At 46.2% G+C, this 26,502-nt stretch overlaps 2 protein-coding genes across 3 annotated transcripts; one reads left to right on the top strand and one right to left on the bottom strand.

Moving 5' to 3' along the window:
• Window positions 1-744: 744 nt before the first annotated feature.
• ash2l (ash2 like, histone lysine methyltransferase complex subunit) lies at window positions 745-15,078 on the top strand. Of its 2 annotated transcripts, XM_061697820.1 has the most exons (17): window positions 745-845; window positions 2,005-2,071; window positions 3,753-3,898; window positions 3,985-4,073; window positions 4,147-4,241; window positions 5,130-5,225; window positions 5,306-5,401; window positions 6,400-6,475; window positions 6,576-6,593; window positions 9,602-9,707; window positions 10,832-11,049; window positions 11,767-11,934; window positions 12,332-12,525; window positions 12,592-12,684; window positions 13,425-13,523; window positions 14,309-14,368; window positions 14,436-14,638. In XM_061697820.1, the coding sequence occupies exons 1-17, from the start codon at window positions 787-789 to the stop codon at window positions 14,541-14,543; spliced, it is 1,788 nt and encodes a 595-aa protein (XP_061553804.1). In that variant the 5' UTR covers window positions 745-786; the 3' UTR covers window positions 14,544-14,638. The 2 variants fall into 2 exon arrangements, with proteins under 2 accessions (XP_061553804.1, XP_061553803.1); XM_061697819.1 differs by lacking the exon at window positions 745-845 and having other exon boundaries at window positions 2,067-2,145; window positions 14,309-15,078.
• On the bottom strand, window positions 14,152-25,349 carry LOC133413440 (G protein-coupled receptor kinase 5-like). Its single transcript, XM_061697831.1, has 16 exons — window positions 25,246-25,349; window positions 23,392-23,481; window positions 23,203-23,315; window positions 22,508-22,585; window positions 22,320-22,417; window positions 22,147-22,239; window positions 22,013-22,076; window positions 21,625-21,765; window positions 20,098-20,288; window positions 18,278-18,315; window positions 17,958-18,047; window positions 17,676-17,884; window positions 16,856-16,993; window positions 16,625-16,762; window positions 16,383-16,514; window positions 14,152-15,694 (listed from the first exon to the last, which is right to left on the bottom strand). Exons 1-16 carry the CDS (start codon window positions 25,295-25,297, stop codon window positions 15,590-15,592), a joined length of 1,770 nt encoding a protein of 589 aa, XP_061553815.1. The 5' UTR covers window positions 25,298-25,349; the 3' UTR covers window positions 14,152-15,589.
• Between the last annotated feature and the right edge of the window lie 1,153 nt (window positions 25,350-26,502).

Below are 26,502 nucleotides of genomic sequence, written 5' to 3'. Positions count from 1 at the left end.
GTGTATTTCAGGTACCCAGTTAATGAAATAGGTTCTGTTGAAGTAAAAGAAAAAAAAAGGTCCAATGTGTATCAGGTTTATTCAAGCAACATCAGAATCAGAATCCTCTTTATTTGCCAAGTATGTCCAAAAAACACACAAGGAATTTGTCTCCGGTCGTCGGAGCCGCTCGACTACGACAACAGACGGTCAATTGACAGACAACACGTTGGAGACAGAAAGTATATATACAATACTGGCCACTCATGTGCCTGAGTAGCATCTGCAACATTTGCACAATCGACATTGACCCAGATTATCGCACGACTAGTCACTTTAAACTGCATACAATTCTTGAAGTCTCTGCGCCTTTGCACAATGGCCATTGCACCGGACTATTGTTCTACGAGTCATTTCAAACTGCTCTAATTGCCAGAGGACTATGGATCTTTTTGCGCAATTGTCAAAAAAGATTTTCGGCATTACCACATTACTGGTAACCTTTTATTGCTCAATGACTGTGTTTTTTTTCATGTCTTTCTGATTCTTCTTCTGAAATCAGGTACAGTATAGTGTACATCCTCATTATGGTCGTGGGTCAGCTGGGCACCAGTCAATGTCAGGTACAAACAAACCTTTATTATTATTATTATTATTATTATTATTATTATTTACATGATATTTGGAGGCCATGAGTCTCTAGATAGTGTTTGTTCTCCTTCCCGCCTGTGGTGTCGCTGTAGAGCCAAGGGGGTCTCGCCTCGTCCTGCTGCTCTCGCGATATGTCCTCGTGATTTGAATTCCAACATGGCGTCAGAAGAAGAGGCGGGCAACATCGTTGTGAGTGAAGCAGACGCCGTCAAGAGGTTGGTTTGCTCTGTTTACTCATTTCAATACTTTTAAAGGTGAAAACAACGTCTCGGCGGTGTTAGGCCACCCAAGGCTGTCAGCTAACTAGTTAGTAAGACGTCGTAGTAGTGCAGAATGAGCCGGCGAAAAGGTGTCGAGCTTTGTTCCGGATGGAGTAAACAAACGCATTCACATTTCGTACAGATTTATATTGTTGTTATTATTATTATTATTATCATCATCATCGAAACCCTCTGCAAACGTACATTTCAGGTTGAACGTAACTCGCCATAAAATGATTGGAGCTTAATGTGTAAATATTTGCAGTCGGTGTGACAGTTCATAAATGCTTGGAGGCTTCCAGTTAACACTTTACAGTACACTAGTGTACACACGTACATTTTGTGGAATCATTTTTGCTCTCCAATAATTGCAGCGCGCACATTTAATACTCGTCATGCTGTCACGGCCGTAGCATGTCGAAGTAGATGTTGACACTTATCAGTATCCAATTGAGGCAGTTGGTGGTACCATTCTGATCAGTTGCTTATGCGTACGCCTTGTCTCAAGCAAACACCTTTTCTCTAAAGTATTAAGATGCATTTTGATGTTATTGTTCTTTAACATTTTCTTTTCCTGAAAAACCGAGCCCTGAAAAAGGCATCTCGGAAAAGTCGAACAGATGGAATCTAGTTTTCCCCCTGTGAAATCAGAATTGCTTGTTTGTAACAGTATTTACCAGTTTGAAAATCAGCAAATTTGCCTGACACATTGGCAGTAGGAAAGCAAATCCATCAGCGCTTTTCGTTTTCGGAACCGTTTCTGACACCGCGCCATCGCAATGGCAGTCCAAAATCGTCCAATTAGTGCCGCTCCTGTCTGACGACAGTTTTCACGATGACAGAGCTTTGAGAGCCATAGCTGGACTGAAACTCGACGGAGTTGGCTGCCTCCAAACATTAGGTGTAGAAAAGCCCGTGTTTTATATACCATCTCATGCCTTACACGCTGTATGTAGTTTTATGCTATTCCATTACTGCTTATGCGCTCGTGGTTATATGCAATCCACATTTTGTTGCCGGTTTGTTGAACGCACGATGACCCAAGTCACACAAATGTGTTGTAGTTCTTGATTCTTGAACTGCTAATGGAAAGACTTGTGACCTCTCCATTTAGCGACGCGGCGTTCACTGAACTTCCTGTCAGCATGGACACAAAGGCCTCCAGCGGCAAGGAGGGCCCGGCAAGTATCTGATGATGTTGTCGAGACTGTCGTTTAGGGCTGAAACCGTTCATCGAGTACAGTGCTGTGGAAAAGTATTGGCCCCTTCTGAAATTCTGATATTTTTGCATAGTTTCCCCACTTTAATCTTTAAGATGATCAAGCAAATGTAATTATCAGACAAAAAAATCAAGGCTACTCAAAGCTACCTGGCTTTGTGTGAAAAAGTAATGGCCCACTAAACCTAAGAACTGGTTGGGCCATCCTCAGCAGCAACAACTGAAATCCAGCGTTTTCTACAACTGCCAATGAGTCTTTCACATCTCTGTGGAGATATTTTGGCCTACTCTTCCTTGCACAATTGTTTGAATTCAGCAAAAATGGAGGGTTTTCGCCACGAACGGCCTTTTGAAGGTCATGCCACTGCATTTGAAGCGGATTCAAGTCTGGACTTTGACGAGGCCGCTCCAAAACCTTCATTTTGTTTAAGCCATTCAGAAGTTGACTCGCTGGTGTGTTTTGGATCGTTATCCTGCTGCAGAACCCAAGTGCGCTTCAGCTTGAGGTCACAAACTGATGGCTGACCATTCTCCTTCAGGATTTTCTGTGAAAGAGCAGAACTCAAGTTGTCCAAGTCCTGAAGAAGCGAAGCAGCCCAAGACCGTCACCATGTTTGACTGTTTGTATGATGTTCTCTTTCTGAACTGCTGTGTTACATTTACGCCAGATGTAACGAGACACACGCCTTCCAAAAAGCTCAACTTTCATCTCGTCAGTCCATATAATATTCTCCCAAAAATCTTGGGAATCATTCAGATGTTCTTTTTTTTTTGTTTTTGCAAAAGTCATATGAGCCTTCGTTCTTTTTGCTCAGCAGTGGTTTTGGCCTTGGGACTCTGCCATGGATGCCGTTTTTGCCCAGTCTCTTCCTTATTCTTGTGTCATGAACTCTGACCTTAACTGAGGCAAGGGAGGCCTGCAGTTCTTTCGAAGTTGTCCTGAGTTCCTTTGTGGCCTCCTGGATGAGTCATTGCTGTTCTCTTGGAGTAATCTTTGTAGACCGGCCACTCCTGGCAAGGTTCACCACTCTTCCATGTTTTCTCCATGTGAGTTTAATGGCTCTCCCTGTGGTTCGCTGGAATCCTAAAGCTTTCGAAATGGCTTTTGTAACACTTTCCCGACTGATGTCAATTTATTTCTCGACTGTTCTGGATTTTCTTTGGATGGTGTCATTTTGTCGCAGCTTTTTTAGATCTTTTGTCCAACTTGATTTTGCGGGGACAGATTCTGTGGAAGTGATTTCTTGATTGAACAGGTCTGGAGGTAATCAGGCATGGGTGTGACCAATGAAAATTCACCAACAGTGGTGATTAACTACAATTAATTCATAATTTGACAAGGGTGTACTTACTTTTTAACACTGGGCCAGGTGAACTTTGAAAAGTTTTTTTTCCTTAATAAATGAAAGTACCATTTATAAAAAAAAAATAAATAAAAAAAAAGCAACATTTTAAATTCACCTGGGTTATATTTGTCTGATATTTATGATCTTAAACATTAAAGTGGGGAAACTATTCACAAATATAAGAATTTGAGAAGGGGGGAATACTTTTTCACAGCAGTGTCACTTGACTCCTGGGTTCTAAAATTATTGGAGAGTTGCTGCGCTTTTGTTGGTGTGATGAAGTCTTGTGTGCGGCAGGAGGCGGCGGGCGACGCCTCGGAGGCCGCCGACACGCTGACCGGCTCCGGGGACGAGGACAACGGGCGGCAGCTGGGCGAGGTGGAGCTGCAGTGCGCCTTGTGTACCAAGTGGTTCACCGCCGACACCTTCGGCATCAGCACCACGTACGTAAACATCACCGCCCGGAACATACGACTGGAAGGTTTCCGGTCAAATTGCGGAAAGATGACTCCTGCCGGCTTCTCCGCAGGTCCTGTCTGCCCTTCATGACCAACTACGTGTTCCACTGCAATGTCTGTCACCACAGCGGCAACACCTACTTCCTCAGGAAACAAGCCAGTACGTCTCCGAGCGCGTTCCTCCTCCTCTTCCTCCTCGCGTCCTCACCCGCTGGATGTTTTGTGCTTTTCAGACCTGAAGGAGATGTGTCTGACGGCGCTGGCCAACCTGACCTGGCGGTCCAGGAGTCAAGACGAGCATCCCAAGACCATGTTCTCCAAAGACAAGGTGAGCCACGCAAACAACGCAAAATCTCATACGATGGAGATGACGCGGCTCCGAAGTTGCACAAAACCACAGTGATGTCATACGTGGTCAATTTATTTTTACTACTGTATGAGAGGACGTTATACGACCCTCCTGTTATGGTGCACTAAATGTTAATTTACAAAAACAATTTTTTAAATTTCACTTTTGGTTCCTTTCAATTATTTTGTATTTATTTGGAGGGCGTGATTCTAGTAGTTGCACTAAATATTATCTTTTTAGGTCTTTATTAATATTCATTGATCGCTTCTTTTAGAAAATATATATTCAATCGTTGTTTTTAGTGATTCTTGGAGTTGCACTGAATGTTAACTTTTAAAAACATCTTTTATTTCATTTTTTGTGTCCTTTTCTTTTTAAATAAGCATTTTTTTTTCGAGAGGAATTTTAATAATCGCACACAAAATCAACATTTGTAATTTTAGTTTTGTTTTTAGTTCTTTAGTTCTTATATTTTAATGATTGTTTTGAGTGATTCTTGGAGTTGGACTAAATATTAGCTTGAAAAAAGCATGTATTAATTTCATTTTAGGTTTAATTAAAAAAATATATAAAATCATATTTTTGTGATTCTTGGAGTCTCACTAAGTGTTAAGTTTAAAAAAATTGTAATTGAAAGAATTAGGAGGGATGAATTAATTTTTGTAGTTACACTAAATAACTTACATTTTTTTCCTTTGTTTTCTTTCTTTAGTGCCCCAAATAAACAAGCAAGTGTTAAAACATTGCCTTTACAGTCGACTTTAGTTTTTAATGATGTTGAAAATGTATTTCCATTTGGAGTTCCTCCGCAATATTCCATTTCTTCAAGCATCGGCGCGATGTTGACGTCTGCGTCCTTCCGCACAGGACATCATTCCCTTCATCGACAAGTATTGGGAGTGCATGACGACCCGACAGCGACCCGGCAAGTTGACGTGGCCCAACAACATCGTGAAGACCATGGTAGCGCGTCGCCAGCCGGGCGCGGTGCAAATTCGTCGCCTAGCGTCCCGTCCTCACGCTGGGTTTATTTGGATTCCTAGAGCAAAGAGCGAGACGTTTTCCTGGTGAAGGAACATCCCGACCCTGGCAGTAAAGACCCCGAGGAGGACTACCCCAGGTTTGGGCTGCTGGACCAGGTATTACCCGGGGGCGGGGCAAACATTTGTGCGCAATGGTCACATGTAAGTCACTTGAACACAAATGGTGGAGCAACACATGTAAACAAACAATACAATAATACTCACAGCCATTTATTTTTTATTCTTGTTGAAAAACAAATCATACTACTGCATCTTGCTGAGGAGTTGCAGGGCTCTACGCTAACTTTTGCACTGATTACAGTTGTGTGTGTGTGTATATATATATATATATATATATATATTACACAAAACCTACCTGAGCAACACTAGTCATGCATGATGGAAATTGTCTGGAATGCTAATCACCACCCAAAACTTCATGCCAATTGCAAATTTGTTTTTTTTTTTAACATTTGTGTATGAACTGTAGTTTAAACAACAAAAACACATTTAGATAAATAAAAATAATTATGTAAACTCTATATGAAATAACAGAAGTAGTATTATTAGGATTTGCCTATGGTGCATACAGCATAAAAATGTTATATATGAAAAAAAAAATGCTGTAATGGTTTTATGTTTCTTATTTTTTCCCTGAACAATACAACAGGCACTGCGCGGCTACCTGATTTTAGGACCCATGCCATTGGCCGTACGCTGTTAAAAAAAATTAGGTGTTGGCTTAAAAGTTTTATAGAGGGAAGACGTAATTATTTCCACGGCAAAAAAACGACCACATGAAATTTTCACTGGCACATACTGAAAAAAGGGTCGCATATGCCGTTGTCTGTATTATACTGCCCCCAGGTGGCCAAGGCGAGCACCGGTAGGAGCCGCACAATCGCAATAAATTAATCACGATGCAAAAACTGTAATTCTTTGTATTTAATTTAATTAATTAAAAAAAACATTTTATTTATTTTATAAAGTACAATACTGTACGTAGAGTGCTACTTATTTAAAAAAAAAAAAAAAAAAAAAAACATGTCACAAATGTTCTTATTTTTGAAAGAAAAGCCAATTTTGTTGTTGTTGTTGTTGTTGTTGTGTTGCAGGACCTGGGTACCATCGGCCCCTCGTACGACTCCCAGAAACAGTCGGCCGTCGCGCCCGCCGCCGGGGGCCTCAACGGTCAGTAAAAGTTTCCGACTTTCCGGAAGGCGTCTTAAGATCTCACTAAAGTCCAACGTGAGACGACGCGGTTGACCGTGATTGCCGTTGTGTCTTCCAGGTGGATCCTCGTACTCAGGTGAACGCTCGCTTATGTGGCGGCAGACGGGTGCGCTGTCGTTGTCGTTGTTGTGTCACGTGACCCGCCGGATGCAAGTTTGCCGTCGGGCTCCAATTAGACTTGAAGCCAACTAGGGATGGGCATGAAAAGTCGTTTTTTGACCGAGGGAAAAAAATATCCTCATTGGATTGTTGCAACGTCAATACGGGTTCGTCCCTCGGGTCACTTTTTTGTGGTCTCAATATCGCAGATTTTAAAATCTTACCTATAAAATGTTATATTGTGCATTATTTTGCTATATTGCGGCAATCGTTTTCTCCATACAGACTAATGTTACTGCAGACTCGTGTGGCAATAAGCACGAGCTGGAGGAAAGCGCGTCGAAAAGTCAGCGAATGTGTAAAGCTGAGGTGCAACAATTCATTGACAACTAATCCATCTTCAAATTGATCTCTATTTTGACAATGTATTCATCGTTTATAGACGTTGTATAACTTAAAATGTCTCAATTCTCTGAATTTCAGCCTGTCAAGAGTAAATATTCTCAGATTTGTACAGTCCTCCGTGAAAGCAGACTGATTATCTTCGTGTTTAATCAAAATCCTTTTGCAAATCTCTGCCTTTACTTTGGAAAACAACGAGCAACATTTTGTTGATTTTCCAAACCAGTAACTGAATCATAACCAATTTATGCTGTCAATTTGAAATAATGTCCTGCTTTTGAATAAAGGGATGGAAATTTAAAAAATATTTTTTTCAAAAAATCTGATTCACCAGTTAATCAGAAAAATAATTGACAAGTTTAATTGATTTATGAAAATATGTTGCAGCCCTAGTCCAAAGTTTGGGATCATTTTACATTTAGAAAAATCTGTATACTGAAAAGCAACACTGGCTTACGTAACTGCACGTCTACGGTGAGTAAGCGTCGCGAGCCAATTAGAAGCAATTGCAATCCGTCCGCAAAATAATGCCTGCACCTCACTTTAAAAGATACATCATCAAATAAATAATATGGTTGCTCTATACTTGGCTTTCCCTGTACTTTAAACAAGGCAGATTACGTAGAATGAAGAGTTCCTCGGGGGAAAAGTTGTTGAATCTGCTTTATGTATAAGGTGCCCCGCGTGTATAAATGCCCATCCTTAGCGCAAAGCAAATGGCCGCTCCTTGATTGTGCTCAATGTAGTTTGTGGCCAGCTTTGCTCGGTCAGCTTCTCGTTTTGCCGCCGCCGCTCAGGGCGTCCCGTTACCCCGAGACCTTCCCCCTTTTCCCCCTCCGAGGTCGCCCAAGTGCCGCGCTGTCCTCGCACGCGCCACTTCCTGTTTGCCGCCGTCCAAAGCTACCAGCCTCTTCCTGTGCCTCGTTGTCAGAGTTGCATTCTGGATTTAGATATGCAGCGGAACCCCGCATACTCGCGCTTCGGCATCCGCTGGTTCACGTTCTTTTACGATGACTTTTTTTTTTCATTTTTATTGTCAAATTTTTTCTTTTGTTGTTTGGGTGTTTTTTTTTTTTTTTTTAAAGCCCCAATTTCTTTTCCCCCAATTCCGGGTGTCAATTATACGCAGATTTTCGCTATTTGCGGTCCGGCCCCGTCCCGATCGTGCGCGAATAGCGGGGATCCACTGTATACAGTATTGGCGCCTTCATGATAATAAGCTTGAAAAGGCTTGTAGTGTTTGGAAGATGCCTTTCTGACTAATTCCGACACTGCCTTGGAGCGCATGTGCACAGTACCCGATATCCTGCTTTGCCTTTGCCTGTGTGTGTGGGAGGGGGAGGGGTTTCTGGGCGTTGTTTCTGATTTTAATCGCTTTTTCCCCCTTTTGCTTGTGGAAAAGGTAAATGACATCATTCAAAACAAGTTTTGTTTTTTTCCTCTTCTAGGATTGACTTTTTTTCAGCAAGTTTATTTGATTTTTTTTACCCAACATTAACTTGACTCCCACAGAATGGAATGGAATTTTGTATTGTCGTTGTTTGGTGCAGGTACAGCAAAATAATAGAAGTACAGCGGTGCCTCGGGATTCGTTCTGTGACCCGGCTCATATCACAAATCATTGGTATCGCAAATTCTTTCCCCCACTGAAATGAACAAAATGCAATCTGTTCCAGCCCCCCACAAATAAACAGTAAAGTTATTTTTGGTGTTTTTTCACAAGAAAAAATGCACTCGACTATGTGCCCTGTGATTGGCTGGCGACCGTTTCGGGGGAGCTGGGTTAGGGTGCAGCAGCCTGCGACCCTAGTGAGGCGAAGCGGTAAAGAAAATGGATGGATGGACAACATTGGAAACCACCTTCAGTAATAACGTTGGTTCTCCACATAACTAGCGATGTTCGATACCACATTTTGTTTTAGACCGATACCAGTACAAGTATTCGTCCTTGAGTATTCACAGATACCCAGTACCGTTACCACTAGTACTTTTGATACGTCAACTTTGAACGAAGACAATGTCAGCTAATTGTGAACCTTTTCTTTCTGATGCACATGAAGATTAGCTGTTGTGTCAAACCACCACAATGTGGCGAGGAGGACTTGATGTCACATTTATTTTCTGCCTCCAGTATGGATTGTTCGTATCGGCAGGCGGATACCTTGAAATAAGGCCGGTATCCGCCTGGTACGGATACCTGGTATCGGTACTTGTCCATCCTTACACCTAACCCGCAAACATGGAAAACGTCAGCACAAAACACGCCTGTACCTAATGGTTTGTCCGTCCTTCTTCTTCTGCGGCGTTTATTGAAGTCAAGGCACCACTGTAATGCTTTTTTTCTGTACAAATGTGAAAATAAGTGGAAGAATGTCCCTTTATTCAAAACGTGTACGTGAGCATAATCCTAAAAAAACCAAAAATCACATCATCCTGTCAAAGAAGCTCAAATGATGAATCAGCCGGCCCTGTGTGTGTGTGAATTTTTCGACAGATTCCTGCCCCCTTACTGTGCGTTTGTAAATGGCAGCTTTGTGGCTTTATGGGTGTGAATGTTTTCAAAGACTTGCGCTGTTCTCCAAGGTGCTCTGGCTCCGGTGGCGGCCAAAGGCAGAGGAGCCAAGCGTAAGCAGCAGCAGCAGCAACAGCAAGAGGGCGCCACAGCGGGAGCCACCAAAAGGACCCGCAGGTACGTCGGCTGAGACAGACGGACGGACCGTTGTCGGCACCCGAAATCGTCAGGATTAGTCGTATTGTTGAGATACTACTGAAAGAAATGTACGCATATAACCAAATCACAGATGCACGCGCTGAAATTCTTGCAAAAACACAACAAATATCAAATCAGCAATCGAATGGACTTTTTGACCTGAGAAACGTTCAGCCGCAACGAGCACGGGGACTTCACAAATGCGACACCCCGTGAATTGCAAAATATGTCAGTGACGTATTTAATAGTGGGACGACTCATGATAAAAGAATCTCCTTCATTAGAGCAGCTATTCTCAAAGTGTGCTACAAAGAGCGCTTGTGGTACCCGGACTTCCTCTAGTGGTATGTGACAGAATGACTGCCTAAGGACAGTTCGGTTGTATAGAACGTTTTAGTACGATACATCTGCATTTTGTTTTTAAACCTATATTAAGGTACAGTTTTAGGATGTTAATTTTCAAAGTGGATCATGCTACAGTGGCTAGCAATATTAAATATACTTTTTAGGCGTAAAATCTCTCTTGTGTGTGATGACCACTTGGGCCTACTACACTACTATATTTGAATGTCAGTCATGACGGTGGTACTCGGAGAGCTGAGTGTTCTTTTTAGGTGTTAAATGGTTGAAAAGCGCTAAATGGAGGCCTTAGTTATTTTCCTTTGACTCAAATACAAATATGTTTGAAGATTTCGCCTGATGAATAGACATACATGATCGTGACAAAACTCAGCCAAAAACATGTATTTTCTATCAGGCTACTCCACAAATATAAAGAAATAAGTGCCGGTTTTAACAAAGTGCAGTTACATGAATAAGATTTCAAGCTTAGTTTTGACTTGGCAATCATCAAACGGCTCTAACCGCTCAATTGAATTTGCCATATTGAAAGCTGAAAAGGACTTTCTGTCAACTGAAGCACTTGGCCACGTTCAAGACGAGCTTCGCCTGCGGTCAGGGATCCCTGCGCTCGAACGACAGGAACCTCTACAGTCGAGCCGAAACGCCTCCGATTCGTTGACCTCAATTTGTCCCGTAGGAGCTCGCGGATCCGTTTACTGCTTTGAGCGCGACTCGGCTTCCTGTGTCTCCCCCCCCCGCAGCGACCCGCTGTTCTCGGCCCAGCGCCTGCCCCCTCACGGCTACCCTCTGGAGCACCCCTTCAACAAAGACGGCTACCGCTACATCCTGGCCGAGCCGGACCCGCACGCCCCCGACCCGGAGAAGCTGGAGCTGGACTGCTGGGCCGGCAAGCCCATCCCGGGCGACCTGTACCGGGCGTGTCTGTACGAGCGCGTTCTGCTGGCGCTGCACGACCGAGGTCGGCCACGCAAACTTCACCATACGGCGCTCATTGTTTTCATTGTTTTATTTGTGTGTGTGTGTGTGTGTGTGTGTGTGTGTATATATATATCTCTCTCTCTGCATATATATTTATCTATAAATCTCTACGTAACATGAAATATATTTCATTTACATATGCTCTTTTTTTATAGCTGTACATGTCAGATAAGAAAACAGTCTGAACAAATACAAAACAAAGGGACCGAGCAATGCCTTAAATAGGAAATTTGTCAGGAATGAAGCTCCACCCAAAATGATTGTAGACGCCACAAGAAGCACTACTTTTGTCTGAACTAAGCTCTTCTACTCACTTCAAGAAACTTCCATTCTCACCAAGATGCCACAAGATGGTGGAAAAGCACTACTTTTTGTCGAAATGAAGCTCATCAATTGTCTTCAACGTAGTTCCTTGGCACCAAGATGCCACAAGATGGCGGTCCCTGAGAGCATCGAAGACATCATTCCAGAATATGTTCAGTTGGGACAGAGTATGTGGCCGTGATGAGCGTTGTGATCATTTCCGGCGACTACTTTTCACTTGAATTCTCTCCAGGCGTTAGACTTTTTGAAACGGTGCGCTAAGGTAAGTATCCCCCCAGGTGTCTTTCGGTATATTCTCCCTTGTTTGTTCAGAGTTCTGCAGAAATGAGATTTTGGAGTGTTTTGTTCTAACGTGCGCTCGCCTTCCGCATAGCGCCCCAGCTGAAGATTTCCGACGACCGTCTGACGGTGACGGGCGAGAAGGGCTACTCCATGGTGCGCGCCTCGCACGGCGTGCGCAAGGGCTCCTGGTACTTCGAGGTTTCCGTGGAGGACATGCCGCCCGACACGGCCGCCCGGCTGGGCTGGTCTCAGCCTCTCGGTCAGTTAGCGTCGCTCTGCTACCCTCGTCGCTGTCGCTGATTTAAATGGTGCGGCATTACGTCGATCCGTTATGAACAAAACGGGTTTGCTCAGATGTAGGGCAGCGCAATATTTTGTTTGATGGCCGTCATCGCGATGTGCGCTTGCGCGATAGTCCTGACGAAAAGGAACTCGGGTACCCAACGTGCACTGTGCGCTTCAGTCTACCAATCGCTGAGAACAAATTTCGTGTGCATGCATGCATGTTCATGACAATAAAAGGTGATTCTTCTTCTTCAAAGTCAAGACAAGCCAAACAAGGCCATCTATTTTTAACTTGGAGTTCAAATAATGTGCCAAAAAATCTTTGTTGTCTTCAATCTTTTATTTTTTGTGTCTCCCGTGTGTAGTCACAGGTAACCTGCAGGCGCCGCTGGGCTACGACAAGTTCAGCTACTCGTGGCGCAGCAAGAAGGGAACGCGCTTCCACCAGTCCGTGGGCAAGCGCTACTCCACGGGCTACGGCCAAGGAGACACTCTGGGCTTCCTCATCGAGCTGCCCGACCGCACCGAGACGGCCCGAGCGCTGCCCGACACCTACAAGGACAAGGTGACGCCGCCGCAAAAACCCTACCGCTGCCTCGCCCGCAGTCTGACCGCTTGTTGTTGTTTGCAGGCGCTCATCAAGTTCAAAAGCTACTTGTACTTTGAGGAGAAGGATTACGTGGACAAAGCTGAGAAGAGCCTGAAGATCATGAGCCCCAGCAGGGTGAGAACAAGTTCCCCCAAAAAATCTAACCGACTGCAAGGGAGGGGGGCGACGATCTCTCTTGGATTTCAGTCGAGCCCTGTTGAGGAGATCTGTCAGATGCTCCGCCATTGGTCAAAATCCATCATTTAGAAAGATCATATATACCATCTGTACCATCATATTGCGTCACCCCTCCCACACGCTTTAACCACATTTAAGCTTTTGAAAAGAAATGAAATTCATTAAAATACACTTTTCAAAGTATTTCTTACCACCTGTTGGCACTTTATTGCGATGGGCAATTCTCCAAATAAGAGGCACAGTGTGCTTGCTTCAAGCTGGAAGGGACAGATAAATTGCTCTTAGTTGAAGTTGGCTGCAAAATTGAAAATAGAATTAAACCTTTAAAAAAATATATTCAAAGCCTGCGTGCGAGGCGCGTGGTGAACGCGTCCAACTCGGCATCCTGAATTCTGTCACCAATTCATCGAGCGGCAGGTGAGCGTGTGACGCATTTCAAGACTTCCTTTCAAGTCAAACGAGTGTGAATGATTGCGTAAGAAGCAATCTCGTTCCGGGTGCGAACGAGGAGGCAGGTAATAAGCAGTTGAACGCGCGGGTCAATTATGTTACATTTGGGAGATGATGATGATGATATTCGTCAAGGTAATGATGAGGCATCTTTTGAATGTGGCCTAAGTTGTCTGCCAGCCGGCCTTTTTATTTGAGGATGCTTGTGACTTGGGCCCGCTTGGCAGATGGTGTTCTACAAGAACGGTGCGAGCCAAGGTGTGGCTTTCAAGAACCTGTTTGAAGGAATCTACTTCCCGGCCATCTCCCTCTACAAGAGCTGCACGGTGGGGCCCGCCTCCTCTTCCCCTCTTCGTCGTCGTCCGACACGTTTTCCGTACTTCCTTTCCGTCAGCGGTGGGCAAAGTGTGGCCCGAGGGGTCGAGCGTTTACCACGGGCAAAAAATGTGTTGATTCAAATTCAAATGTTTCATTTATATCATCAAATAATGACATGAAATAATACAATGAACACATTAATTGGAGACTCTAAATTGCCCGTAGGTGTGACTGTGAGTGCGAATGGTTGTTTGTTTCTATGTGCCCTGCGATGGGCTGGCAACCGGTTCGGGGTGTACCCCGCCTCCTGCCCGACGACAGCCGGGATAGGCTCCGGCACGAGAGAGGGAGACGCGCGCGCACATGGCGCATTTAAAGGTGCAAGTGAAATTTCTGTTTTTGTTTGCGTGTCAGACTTTTGGATTGATTGCCCTTCATAAAACCAGTTAATATATTTTATTAGTTTATTGCTGACTATATTTTACAATATATACCACCTGTCTTTTATAAAAAAAAAAAAAAAAAAACAGTTTGTCGTTTGGGGGACTAGAAGGGATTATTGCATTTCCCTTCATTTTAATGGGGAAATTGAGTTTTTGAGATAAGAGCATGGTCACGAACGAATTAAACTCATATCTGAAGACGCCACTGTATAGTTTATTATTTAAAAATATTTTATATACACATTTGAACTTTTAACAAATTAATTTTGACCAGGATCACCTGTCTATTTAAAAAAAAAAAAAAAAAAAAAAAGTAAAAATCCATCGTGGCCTTGTTGTCGTCCTTGCAGGTGTCCGTCAACTTCGGTCCGCACTTCAAACACGCCCCCAAGGACGTCACCTTCCAGCCGGTAAGCGTCCCCGCCTCGCAAACGCCGCCGCCATCCCTCGTTTCCGACACTTCCTGTTTCTCCGCAGATGAGCGACATGGGCTGGGGCGCCGTAATCGAGCACACGCTGGCCGACGCGTTGTACCACGTGGAGACGGAGGTGGACGGGCGCCGCAGCCCGCCCTGGGAGGGATGAACGAGCGACCCGCGCGCACGCACCCGTGGAAACGGGCAACTCCTTATCTTTATTTGGACTATTCACTCACGGTAGCAGACAGGAAGTTCAGTTCGTTCAGGTTCCCAACCTTAACCGAAACGTACAATAAAAGTCCATACACGGGTTAATTATGTCCCTTCTGCCCTCTAGTGGAAGAGGGTTTAATTGTTCTGCCTGTCACTATACTGGGATACAGAGCTGAACATCCATCCATTATTTGCAGTTCGTAAACCAATTAAGTGAAATTGGATCATTTCCTGCACACTGGTTGGGAATCACGAAATGAGATTCAAATTTCAAAAACGGATACAATAATGTCTAAGCAAATGTTCTCAACTTGGCCAACATTTCTTTCGCTTTGATTATTGATTGACAGGCAGCACGACGCAACACTCTTAATGCCATGTTGTGTGTCGCGTTCGAGTCCCACGTGCTGCATCCACTGCTCCTTCTCTTGTACACTTGTTTTTTGTTTTTTTTAATGGACTGAAATAAAAATAGGCTACATGGACAACATTTGGTTAATCAGACTATTATTGTCATCATTGACCAAAACAAGCTGATCAGCCGAAACAGGTCCTTTGTGGTGTGTCACTTAGTCAAAGAAGTCAGAAATGGCTTTCAGGAAAGTAGTAATTGGTATTTTTTTTACTGACAACACTGAAGAAGGGACACTTTGGTGGGATTTCCTCAGTGTTTCCCATGAAAAGATAGAATCAAATATTTACGAAAGTGGACGGGGTGTACTCACTTTTGTGAAATACTGTACATGCTGGCGTCCTTGCACTTTGAAATCAAATCACAGGGTAATTTTGCAAGATGTGATTGAAATGATAAAGAATTTTGGGATCATAGTTTGGGGTATATTTAGGCTTTCGACCATTAATATAGGCAAAGTTTAAAAAATACTAATTCAAAAAACATTAGCATTTTTTTGTTTTAGTCCCTAGTAATAATAGCGAGGGTTCACTGTACGGTACTTTTACAAAACATCTTGTGGCAAACTCCATCAGGCTGAGCTAATGCTAACACACTAAAAAGCTGGCACCACGCGCCGACAGAATTCCGGACGCGATGTAGTTGTCTGGCAGGGGACACTGTCGGCCGTCCTCTGTCGCCTCCGGGAGGTGCTGTGGGACGAGAGGAAACGCTTAAATAGATGCGGCTAAAGCATCGTTTACGCAGCGCGCTACCGATCCAATTTAAGCGTGTCAAATTGACCCAGGAACACTTGATGCTCTTGATAAACTCACATTACAACTATGTTAATCTGGTGTTCCTGACACTTTTGGATAAGTAAACGCCCTGGGTCACGTTGACCTAGGAACCTTTTTGACATTTAGATATTATGCAGTGAAAATGGTTGATTTTGCACATTTTGAATTCGTGTTTTTCTCCCATGACGTAAGTGTAATCAACACGATCCTATAAAATGACGAGGGTACATTTCGTATATTTGGAATATTTTTTTTTTCCATTTCTGAAACGTTTGGATAATTGAACAATAGACGCAGGAACATTGTTCTGCTCCAGATCAACATACATGACATACAATGAAAATAGTTGACATTGCGTATTTTCCTTTTTGTTATACCGTACGCGATTTAACACACTTTGGGTCAAAATGACCGAGGGACGTTATTGCTGCCTCGAGAAACCAGCATAACAGGAGTGTTGAGTGTCGTCGTCATATACAATGAAAATGGTTTCTATTGCATATATCGAGTTCTTTTCTTTTTTCTTTTCTTCATTTCTGATGGATAATTAAACACGCACTGTAACAGTAGTGATAGAAAAAAAAAAAACGACTGAACTCACGAGTTTGCGGAAGATTTTGTTGAATAAGCCGTTCTTTGGACTCTCGGGCGCTTGCGTCCACTGCAGGTCTGGTGGCCGAGAACCGTTGGGTCCAAAAACGTTGAGTTCGTTAAAACATCCTGTCTCGATGAGCTGTAAAAGAAGAAGACGACGAGGAGGAGGAGGAGGAGGAGGAGGAGGAACCTTCAGGCTGAGTTTGTTTGACTTGAGCTGTAGCGCTAACGAGCAAAAGCGCGACTGGCCTCGTTCTGCCAGGCGATCGGGCTGCTTCCCGTGTTGAACTTGGCGTAGAAGTCGTTGTCTACTTGGTTGATGGTGACGCCTTTCACCGCGGAGAACTCCTCGATGTCCTGCACGTCGCTGCAGTAAACCAACCTTGGCTGCGCAACACCAGAAATACATTGGCACATCGAAGGGCCGGCCGGGCCGCTCGCGCGACCGAACGGCTAATTTAATGCAAACTCATCACTTACGTCAGGTTTAAATGGCGGCTCCACAAGCCCCGCCTCCAGCATGCGGAAGTTGATCTCCCGGAAGAAAGGATGCGCCCGAACGTCTCGGCCTCCTGACGTCTGGCAGCCCAGCCTCTTGTTGGGGTCTTTGACCAGCAGCTTTTGACAAGACACCGATGTCAACATCTTGTGCTTTGTCTGTGTCGATTGTCAATCCGCAAAATTTGAACGGAGGCAATTGGACTCGTCTTTGCGGTGGCAGATTTATCACCTTCAATCCAAAAGGCTTCTTCAGATCAAAATTGTTGGTGTGGAGCTTCAATCAGCCAACAAATCAATGGATTAGCCAACAAGCCCTCTCTGCCTCAAAGATTCTCAAGTCGGTTGGTCGATTGATTAGTTGCCTGAAGTCTGAAAATGAAGAAGCCTTTTGAATTAAAGGTCTTCACCAACCGACAAGAGTCCCTCCATTTTCCGTACCGCTTGTCCTCACTCGGGTCGCGGGCGTGCCGGAGCCCATGCCAGCTATCTTCGGGCGAGAGGCGGGGTACGGCCCGAACTGCTCGCCAGCCAATCGCTGGGCACGTATAAACAAACAACCCATTCACACCTGCGGGCAACTCTTCAGTGAACCTAGCACGCATGTTCTCGGGATGCGGGAGGAAACCGGAGCGCCCGGCGAAAAGCCGCGCAGGCACGGGGAGAACATGCAAACTCCACACAGGGAGGCCGAATTTGAACCCGCAACCTCAGAACTGTGAGGCAGATGTCACCGTGCCACCCCAACACGAGTCCTTTTGACAAAATTCTACTTTGGTTTCCATGCCAACAAGCCTCTGACCTGCGAGCAGATATCTCTGGCGCGTGGTTGGAATCGCTCGCCATACTCCTCCTGCTTCGTCTGGATCCTGTCCTCCATTTCGGCCTTTTTAGGGTGCTCGCCCTTCATCCTGAGGAGTGGCTGGCCCGCCGTCATCTCGTAGATCAAGCAGCCCAGACCCCACCAGTCGGCACTCGCGCCGTAATACTCGCGACCGATCACCTCTGGAGCTGCGCACGGGACGGAAAGAGCTTAGCATACTTTTTGCCTTCAAAGCGGATCCCGATCATGTTGGGTACTGACCCATGTATCCCAGTGTGCCCACGCGGCCTTGCACCACTCCGCTCTTGGTCAGCCTGATGGCGAGGCCCAGGTCAGAAATCCTGATGTGTCCTGTGCCGACAAACCGCACCAGAAAAGTCTTTTTTTGTGAGTTTGTCTTGCACGTCGGCGTTGTTGTAATTAAACAAGAACGCATGATTAGGATGTTTTTGAGGTCACACATGAAATGGATTAGGCCACCACGCCCCAATGGCGCCATTAAAGCGTTGTTTCCTGCTCAGATAAAAACGCAACACAACCTGTTGTGGTGTCTCAGCTAAAAATAGTTGGTGCGCGCATACCGTTTTCGTCCAACAGGATATTCTCCGGCTTCAGGTCCCTGAAAGACAAGGCGGTGTTTGACGTCATAGGGTGGTTGCGTGGACAAACAAGAATGGCGTGCGGGCAAAGAGGGGGAGGTGATCCAAAAGCATTCATGTTTTTGGAGATCTCTGCTAGTGATCTAGATTCAAATCAAGGTGCGATATCTACAGCTAGCCCCCCAAAAATAAAGGGTTTCCTTGCTTTCATTTGCAACATCCGACCAAAATGATCGATTTCGACTCGATATTCACGAGACTTGACAAGTCTTGCCCGTTTACCTTAAGATCACGTGCTATTTGTTTTGTTTGTGGAGAGCGCATGCGAACCTGGCCAAACCACCAGTATGCTACGAGGCTCTCTCTTGAAACAAGTGTCGTGAAGGTAACTAACTCAGAGGAGGATTACATTTGGATTCAACAATTATGTTTCTGAGCAAATGGGTCAAAAAGACAATGGCAACATGCCAGGTTTGCTACTCAAAGACATTCCACATCGAACTTCATCTGTCGCTACAAAACTCCCCGAAAACCCGTCATTACAAAAGCGAGCTTCTCCGTTTTGCATTTCATTGACAGGATCATGTACAGCAATAGCCAAAGGGAAAAAATACAACCCCAAAAAAAAACAATGTGATCGTGAATGTCTTTGTGCGGCTAACAAACACAAGTACAGATAGTGTGCGACAGGGGAGTTAGATATACTTATTTATATTGAAATGGATGTTTATTTAGAAAATTGAGTAGGACGGGTGGTGGGAGTGTCTACGCAGTACCTAAACACCTGTAGAAACCGAGTGAGAAGGAGAAGAAGTGCGAGAAGTGGACAACTTAGTACGGGTTGTGGGTAGCAATTAGGGAGTGGGCCCCACACCAAGCAACCAAATCCCATGGGCGTGTCTCTGTAAAAAACATGCTCGCGCGTGTGCTAAATTAGGCTGCCGCAAACCGAGCGACACGGCCGACTGAAGTGAAGTAGGCTTCACGTACAATAGAACGCACCGTTTCATTTTGGATCGAACCACGTAACACGTTGCGCGATTGTTAAAGAAGAAGGGGGTGACCGCGTAGAAGAGGAAACGGTTGGCAATAAATAAGGCAGTGTGGATGTTTTGAGAGGCCGTTGGCAGCGATGGATCGCCCGCTCCACTCCCTCTACCCGTGCACGTCGTGGACGGACTCTCCGCGCTTTGGTTTCTGGCCTCTGGGACGTAGCGAATTAAAGATAGAATAAAGTAGCCATTATGGTAAAACCACGTTTATGTGACAGAGGCCAGCGAAGGTCCTGGGCAGGTAGCGCACTCGGCGCTCCACCAGTGAGGACGGTAGCGGAGCCGGTTTTTCTTTTGAATGAATAAATATATATAGACACACACTGGTATTGGTACGCCTTGCTGGCGATGGTTCTCACACTTCAAACTGCATAAATTGTTTCTCCACCTGCAGGCAGCGCGGTCTTCTTGTGCGGAATTTGCTTGTTCTCCCTGTTCCTGCGTGGATTTTCTTTGGGTACTCCGGTTCCCGCAAGCATTCCAAAAGCATGCACGGAAGTCGGAGTGAATTTGAGCGTGAATGGCTCTTTTTCTACACGTGCCCTTGCGATTGGCTGGCGACACGGCCGGGGTTGACTCCGCCTCTCGCCCAAAAGCCAGCTGGGATAGGCTCCCCTGTGAAGCGCTCCAGAGAATGAGCGGGGACTCGACTTGCTTGATTTTTGCCTCACTTGGGCCTTTCTGGGAACTTGAACGGTAACACTTGAGACGTACTTGCAAGTTGAACACGCGACTGTGTTTGCCGCTCACCTGTAAATGATGGACTTGCGGTGCAGGTGCTCGAGGCCGCAGCAGACCTCGGCGGCGTAAAGTCGCACGCGGTGGGCGTCCAGTCCCGCCGCGCCCATGTTGTAGATGTGAAACTTCAGGTCGCCGCCGCTCATCATGGTGAGGACCAAGCACAGGTCGCGCTTTGTCTCGTAGGCGTACGCCAGGTTCACCTGAGGCGCAGCAGCAACCGTGTCACCGTAGCTTTGCTTTTCTAGCCACAGCCACAGGCGCATTGGAAACGATATTTTAAATCTATTGATTTAAAAGACCGCACTTCATGCAGCGCGGCAGCCGTTCGTGTGTTTCACTCGGCTAAAAACCCGAAAATGTATTTTCAGCGCCAGCGAAAGCTCGCGTGCATTTTGATGGGCCGCAAGCCGCGGCGTTGCAAATTTTGAATCGCGGCAAAAACGGCGGCCGCGCAAACGGTCGCCCAAACCACGCACGCCGCGCGACGGTTCGGTCGCGTTCGGCCCCGTCGCTCGGTGTGCGGCAGGCTTACGTCACACTAATCCAGAGTGGCGAACTGCTGACACTAAAACATGACTGCAAACAGAGAGATCCTAAAGTTTACAAAAGCACAGGCGGCGTTGCCAACTTTGCCTCTCGGTTGCTATATTTAGCAACGTGTCCGACCGCTCCAGTTACCGTTTTGCCACAAAGGGGACGGGCGACTTTCTCTGCTAAGAAGCGTCGTACCCGCCGGAATGCAATCTTGGAGCCAAAGACCTGGTTCGCATTAGTGCGTTGCAAGCAGCCGTTAGCCGCGTGTGGCAAACTTGGTGTCGAGGTCTGAACGTTCAAACTTTCAATATTTAGCTTGTGAATGAGCTCCGAATACCGCGCGTGCATGCAGGGATGTTGCATTTACAGTGGCAGCAGAAAGTATTCACGCCCCCTCCCGTTTTCCACATTCTGCCGTTACTTATTCTAAAGCGGAGTACAGTTTTCTTGAAAACAAATAGAGAGATCTACATAAAATATCCCATAATTATGACAGTAAAAACATATTTGCAGACATTTGTGTAAATGTATAAAAACATGTAAACATTCAAACATGATAAGTATTCACACCCTTCGCTATGACACTGAAACCTAAGCTCAGGCGCATCTGATTTCCGCTGATCATCCCTGAGATGTTTCTCCAACTTGAATGGAGTCCGCCTGTGGCAAATTCAGTTGATTGAACGTCGTTTGGAACGGCACACACCCCCGGCAGCGCATATCGAGAATTCGCCCCAGGGCGCTCTGGAACTCGGACTACGGGGTCGATTCACCTTCTGACGCGACGGCGGAAGAAAAGGATTGTCGGCTAGCCGGCTACACAGTAACGATTTCCTTTACCGACAAATGATCTCGCAGACTCCAGTTTAAGAGCCACCGGTGCAGCCAATGTGAACCGCAGCGTGAACTTAAAACCGAAGTTCTTCCCGAACCGTAATGCGGATTCAGCATTATAACCCCGCCTTACTACGATGCGGTCCGCAATGACGACGGGTTTCTTACCACAAAGCGACTGTCCACCATCTCCAAGATCTCTTTCTCGTTGAGTGCCATGTCCTCGCCTCGCCGCTTCTTCACGTGCGTCTTCTCCAGCTTCTTGCAGGCGTACATCATCCCTGTGGCCCGCACCTGACATGCACACACCTGGACGGGAAGCCCACTAACGTGAATGTCATCTCATGACGTGTGCGGTGTTCCTCAGGCACGGGGAGAACATGCAAACTCCACTCAAACCCTAACCTGAAAATCTAAGCCTCCGTTGAAACACTAAACCTTGAAGGGCTTTTTCCTCTGGACAAAGGTACCCAAGCTAACCGAGTAGCACAGTTAATTAGTAGCGAAATATTGAGCTTAGACTCGTGCGGAAGGTGAAGAAGAATGAGGAAGTCACCTCTCCAAAGCCTCCTTTGCCCAGCACTCTGTACTGTCGGAACTCGTTCTTGGTGATCGGCCTCCTGGAGGACCAACAGGGAGGAGGTTTACAGGCCATCCATCCATCCATCCATCCATCCATCACTCACTCACCTTTCTAGCATCTTCCACTGAAGGAAGCGGTCAAAGTACATGCTGCACTGGTACTGCTGAAAAGGTTCTCCACTGAAGAACGTGTGGAGATCTCTAAACACGAGAACACGTCCGTCAGTCAGAGCTCGAAGCACCGCCTCCACGTGACGGCAGCGGTGCATGCTGGGACGTACTCTTGGCAAGCCCTGAAGACGTCACTGCAGGTTTCGTGATCCAGACTCCAGATGCAGCCTCGCTTGTGTTTGGACACCTCAGCGACAAACCGGGGTGTCTGAACACACACACGCACGCACGCACGCACGCGTATGTAGACACACTCTCATACACACGGTTGAGGACATGCGCACACTCACGCACGCACATTAATGGAGAAGAACTCCTGAACGATGTGAAGTCCAAATCCTCGTCTGTTTTCATCTTGCTGCAGCTCAAATTGGTCCTGGAGACCAAACAAACCGTGTGATCGATTACCTCCGCCGAGGAAGTCGTGCTGTTGTTGTGTTGCGTGGCTTGGACGGGGAGCGGGAAAGGGGAAAACCCGGAGAGGCTTATGCACTTGGTGCCGAGAAAAAGAAGAATAGAATATCTTTTCTTGTGACACGTACAAGGAGACTGACAGAAAGAAGACGAATCGTTTGTTGCTGATATGAGGAACATCGTGGCGCACAAAAGCGTAACACACTTCCTGGATGGGTGCAACACTGAAAATGAATCGCTGCCACCGTGCGCGCGCGCGCACACTACTCCCTAACAAGAAACCCGAGCCTTGTTTGAAACCATAACTCAAACTTAAAAATGTCTTTTTTTGGGTTCCCGATATTTAGATTTGATCTCGAACCCTGCCTTGAAACCTTAACTTGAAGCCTTAACCCTTTTGTAAAACCCCAACCCTCGTCCTTTTCAAATCCTAACTTGGAAGCCTTGTTTGTGTACGCGCTGTGAAAGCGAACGCGTGAGTAAAAAGGGCGTGTCCGTGAGCGAGAGTGAGAGTGAGCGTGTGTGTGTGTGTGTGTGCGTGTACATGTGAGGGAGCGTTCGCGTGTGGGTTAACGTTACCAGAGCCCGTCGCAGCTCCCCGTACTTTCGTAGGTCGTTTCGACTGAGACAGAACTGCTCAAAGAGTTTTCGGCCGATGGGCTGCACCACGCACATGTCCGTGTAGTCCCGCTCTGAACACACACACACACACACACACACACTCGGTCAGATCACATGCACGGACACACACACTGGACACGCACGCACCAATGCCGGCGGCTATGTTGGCACATCGGCTGACGTGCGGGAAGCGAAGCAGCTCCTGCCATTTCCAGCTCCGGCCTTTACTCCTGCCGCCTACACACACACACACACACACACACACACACGCACGCACACACACGTAAGGACGTACTGTACATATACGTTCGGCTTTACACGATCAGGATTTTTGGGGCCGATCAGCAAGTTGAAAAAAAGGATAACCGATCACAAGATGGAGCAATGTGTCCGTGGACACGACTTGCTCATTTATTGTATATGCTTGCGTACTGTATACGGAGTCCTGTATCCGTCCGTCCATTTTCTGTAGCGCTTATCCTTACCAGGGTCCCGGGCGTGCTGGAGCCCACCCGGCCCAGCTCAAAAGGATTCTCTCGCATTTTAGACAAAAGTTAAAACGTCCGCGACCTCTCGGGGGCATTCAAGGATTGGCCACTGACATAAGTTGAGGTCAGATCAACATTACGACATGACAGAAATAACGGGGGCTAACTTACTGTCGTGAAATGACTTGAATAAATAAATACTACCTTTCTCACTGTCCCGGCTATACGGACGGGTCTTGTCCAGAGTTTGAGTCGGTTTGACTTTTTTTTGTGTCCCCCCTCCGACCCCACGCGACGTTGCTTGAACGCGGCACGCTCCTCCTCGTGTACATTCTTCAGGCGCTCGGTCAAATTTGTGGAGTTGAAGCATTTCGCTGACGTACTTCGGTTGTGCACGGACTGCCGATAACTTGCGTGTTGTTTGTCTGAGACGGCGCAAAATAGTCCCACACCGAAGACGCGTGTTTTCACCGACAAGATTGGGAAAACTTTATTGGCCGTCAGATACCAGATAACGAGCAACCCCTTTATTGCTCAGGGACTGTTTTTCGTTGTTGTCAATGTCTTTCTGTCTCCAACGTGTTGTCTGTCCATCGGCCGTCCGTTGTCGTACTCGAGCGGCTCCGACGACCGGAGACAAATTCCTTGCGTGTGTTTTCAGAATCAGAATCAGAATCAGAATCAGAATCATCTTTATTTGCCAAGTGTGTCCAAAACACACAAGGAATTTGTCTCCGGCAGTCGGAGCCGCTCCAGTACAACAAACAGTCAATTTACAGAACACTTTGGGGACATCAAGACATTGACAAAAAACAATTGTGCAAAAAGATGCAGAGTCCTCGAGCACTTAGAGCAGTTCGAACGACTCATATTGCAATAGTCCGGCGCAATGACCATTGTGCAAAGGGGCGCTGAGACTTTCAAGGAGCGGATGCGGTTTCAAGTGACGAGTCGCGCGATCATCCGGGACGATGTCGGTTGTGCAAATGTTACAGATACTCCTCACTCAATCGGTGTGCAAATGGAGCAGATGCTACTCTGGCACGAGTGGCCGGTATATGCAAATAGTGCAGCGTGGCGAGACAACTACAGTGAGTGCACAAGTAATACATAATACATTTTGGACATACTTGGCAAATAAAGAGGATTCCGATTCTGATACACACGCAGAGAGCAAATAGTGCGCCCACACACATACATGGAGAAAGTTTGCGTGTTCTATTTTGAGCCTCTCAGGTCGAGCCTGTGCGACCACATTTCCGCGTCACGTGACGATGAGGGCAGTTAAATCCGAACGCGTCACATTTGAACACGCGCAAGGAAACCAAGACCCGAGAACGCGTCGGCCGTCATCTCGACTCGCGAGCGCGCAAAAGCCAATTTGACGCCAATTTTCAGTCTGACGTCACCGGGACCAACTTGATCCAGCACGCCTCCAGAATACCTTAGCTTAGCGTTAGCATTAGCATTAGCGCGGGCTCAAGAAGACCGAGCCACCGAACGGCGCGCGTACCTTCTCTGGCCCTGACGAGAGCCCCGTTGGCCACCAGGCTGTCAATGTCCATCGGGGCACGTGTGAGTGCGCGCGGCCAACCGCTGCGCTCAAATACGGGAGGAGGAGTCCTGCCGCAGGTAAGCCACGCCCCCGCCTGCCCGGGGAATATTTGTTGCTCTTGTACCGAACCTGCCTGCATTCCCGTGACGTTTGTCTGGAAAGTTCATTTCCGAAGATTCGACAACAAATTTAAGGTATTCTGGAGGCGTGCGGCTCAATTTGTACTTTGATGACACTCGCGAGCGCAAAACAAGTTGGTTCAGTCATACTGACAAACATCCCATTGTCCTCATCGTGTACGTGTTGACGTCAAAGGCAGAGGAGGCATACGGTGGATGTCAAAAGTCTACACACCCCTGTTCCAACGCCAGCTTTTTGCGATAGGAAAAGAAAAGGACAAACATTTCAAAGCTTTTTCCACCTGTACAACTCAATGGAAAGTTGTTGGGGGGGAAACAAAACCAACTTGCGATAGGTAGAGGAAAAATAAACAGAGAAAATGCGGTCGCACAAGAGCACACACCCTCTTACAACTGGGATATGTGTGTGTTTTCAGAACCAACCCATCTTTTCAAGGGCTCGTCGTAGGCTTTCCTCCATGTTTTTCGACGGCCTGCCGTTTGGAACTCTTCAGAACTCGCTGCGCCTTGACTAAGGCCCCATTTCCAGCAATCTCAGAAGTTGATTCAAATACATATTTGAATAGAAATAATATGAAGCAGGAAAAAAAAACGACCACACCTCACTGGTCTTTGTTTCAGTTGTAGTTTGAGTCTGAGTCCTTGTCCTTGGTGTCATCTAGTTTTCGTCATAGTTCTAGTGTAATTTTCACATTTGTTTCTAGATATCGTCCTTGTACTTGTCCTAGTTGTAGTCCCGGTCCGGGTTTTAGCTCTAGTACTGTGTATGGAAATCCGTTTGTGCATTTATTCGACAAGCGTGAGGTCCGTGTACCCGTACGCTCTTTGTCCTCACTAGTAAGACGAGTCAGCGCACTAGTAGAACGTCTTGCTGATAGGTGTTCGTCACTATTGCTGCTGCTGCTAGTGAAGCCCTAGATGTTAACTCGATGCTATGTCACCGGTACTCACGTGGACAAAATAGTCGATACCCTTCCGTTAAGTCAAGAAAAACCCACAACTTTCACCGAAATGACGCGAGACTGACTAAAGTAGTAGTAGACCCCCCAATAACATCTGAAAACCGAATTTGTCG

This window comes from Phycodurus eques, chromosome 15 (genome assembly GCF_024500275.1).
Source record: "Phycodurus eques isolate BA_2022a chromosome 15, UOR_Pequ_1.1, whole genome shotgun sequence".
NCBI lineage: Eukaryota > Metazoa > Chordata > Actinopteri > Syngnathiformes > Syngnathidae > Phycodurus > Phycodurus eques.
This window is presented reverse-complemented; position numbering and strand designations above follow the sequence as displayed.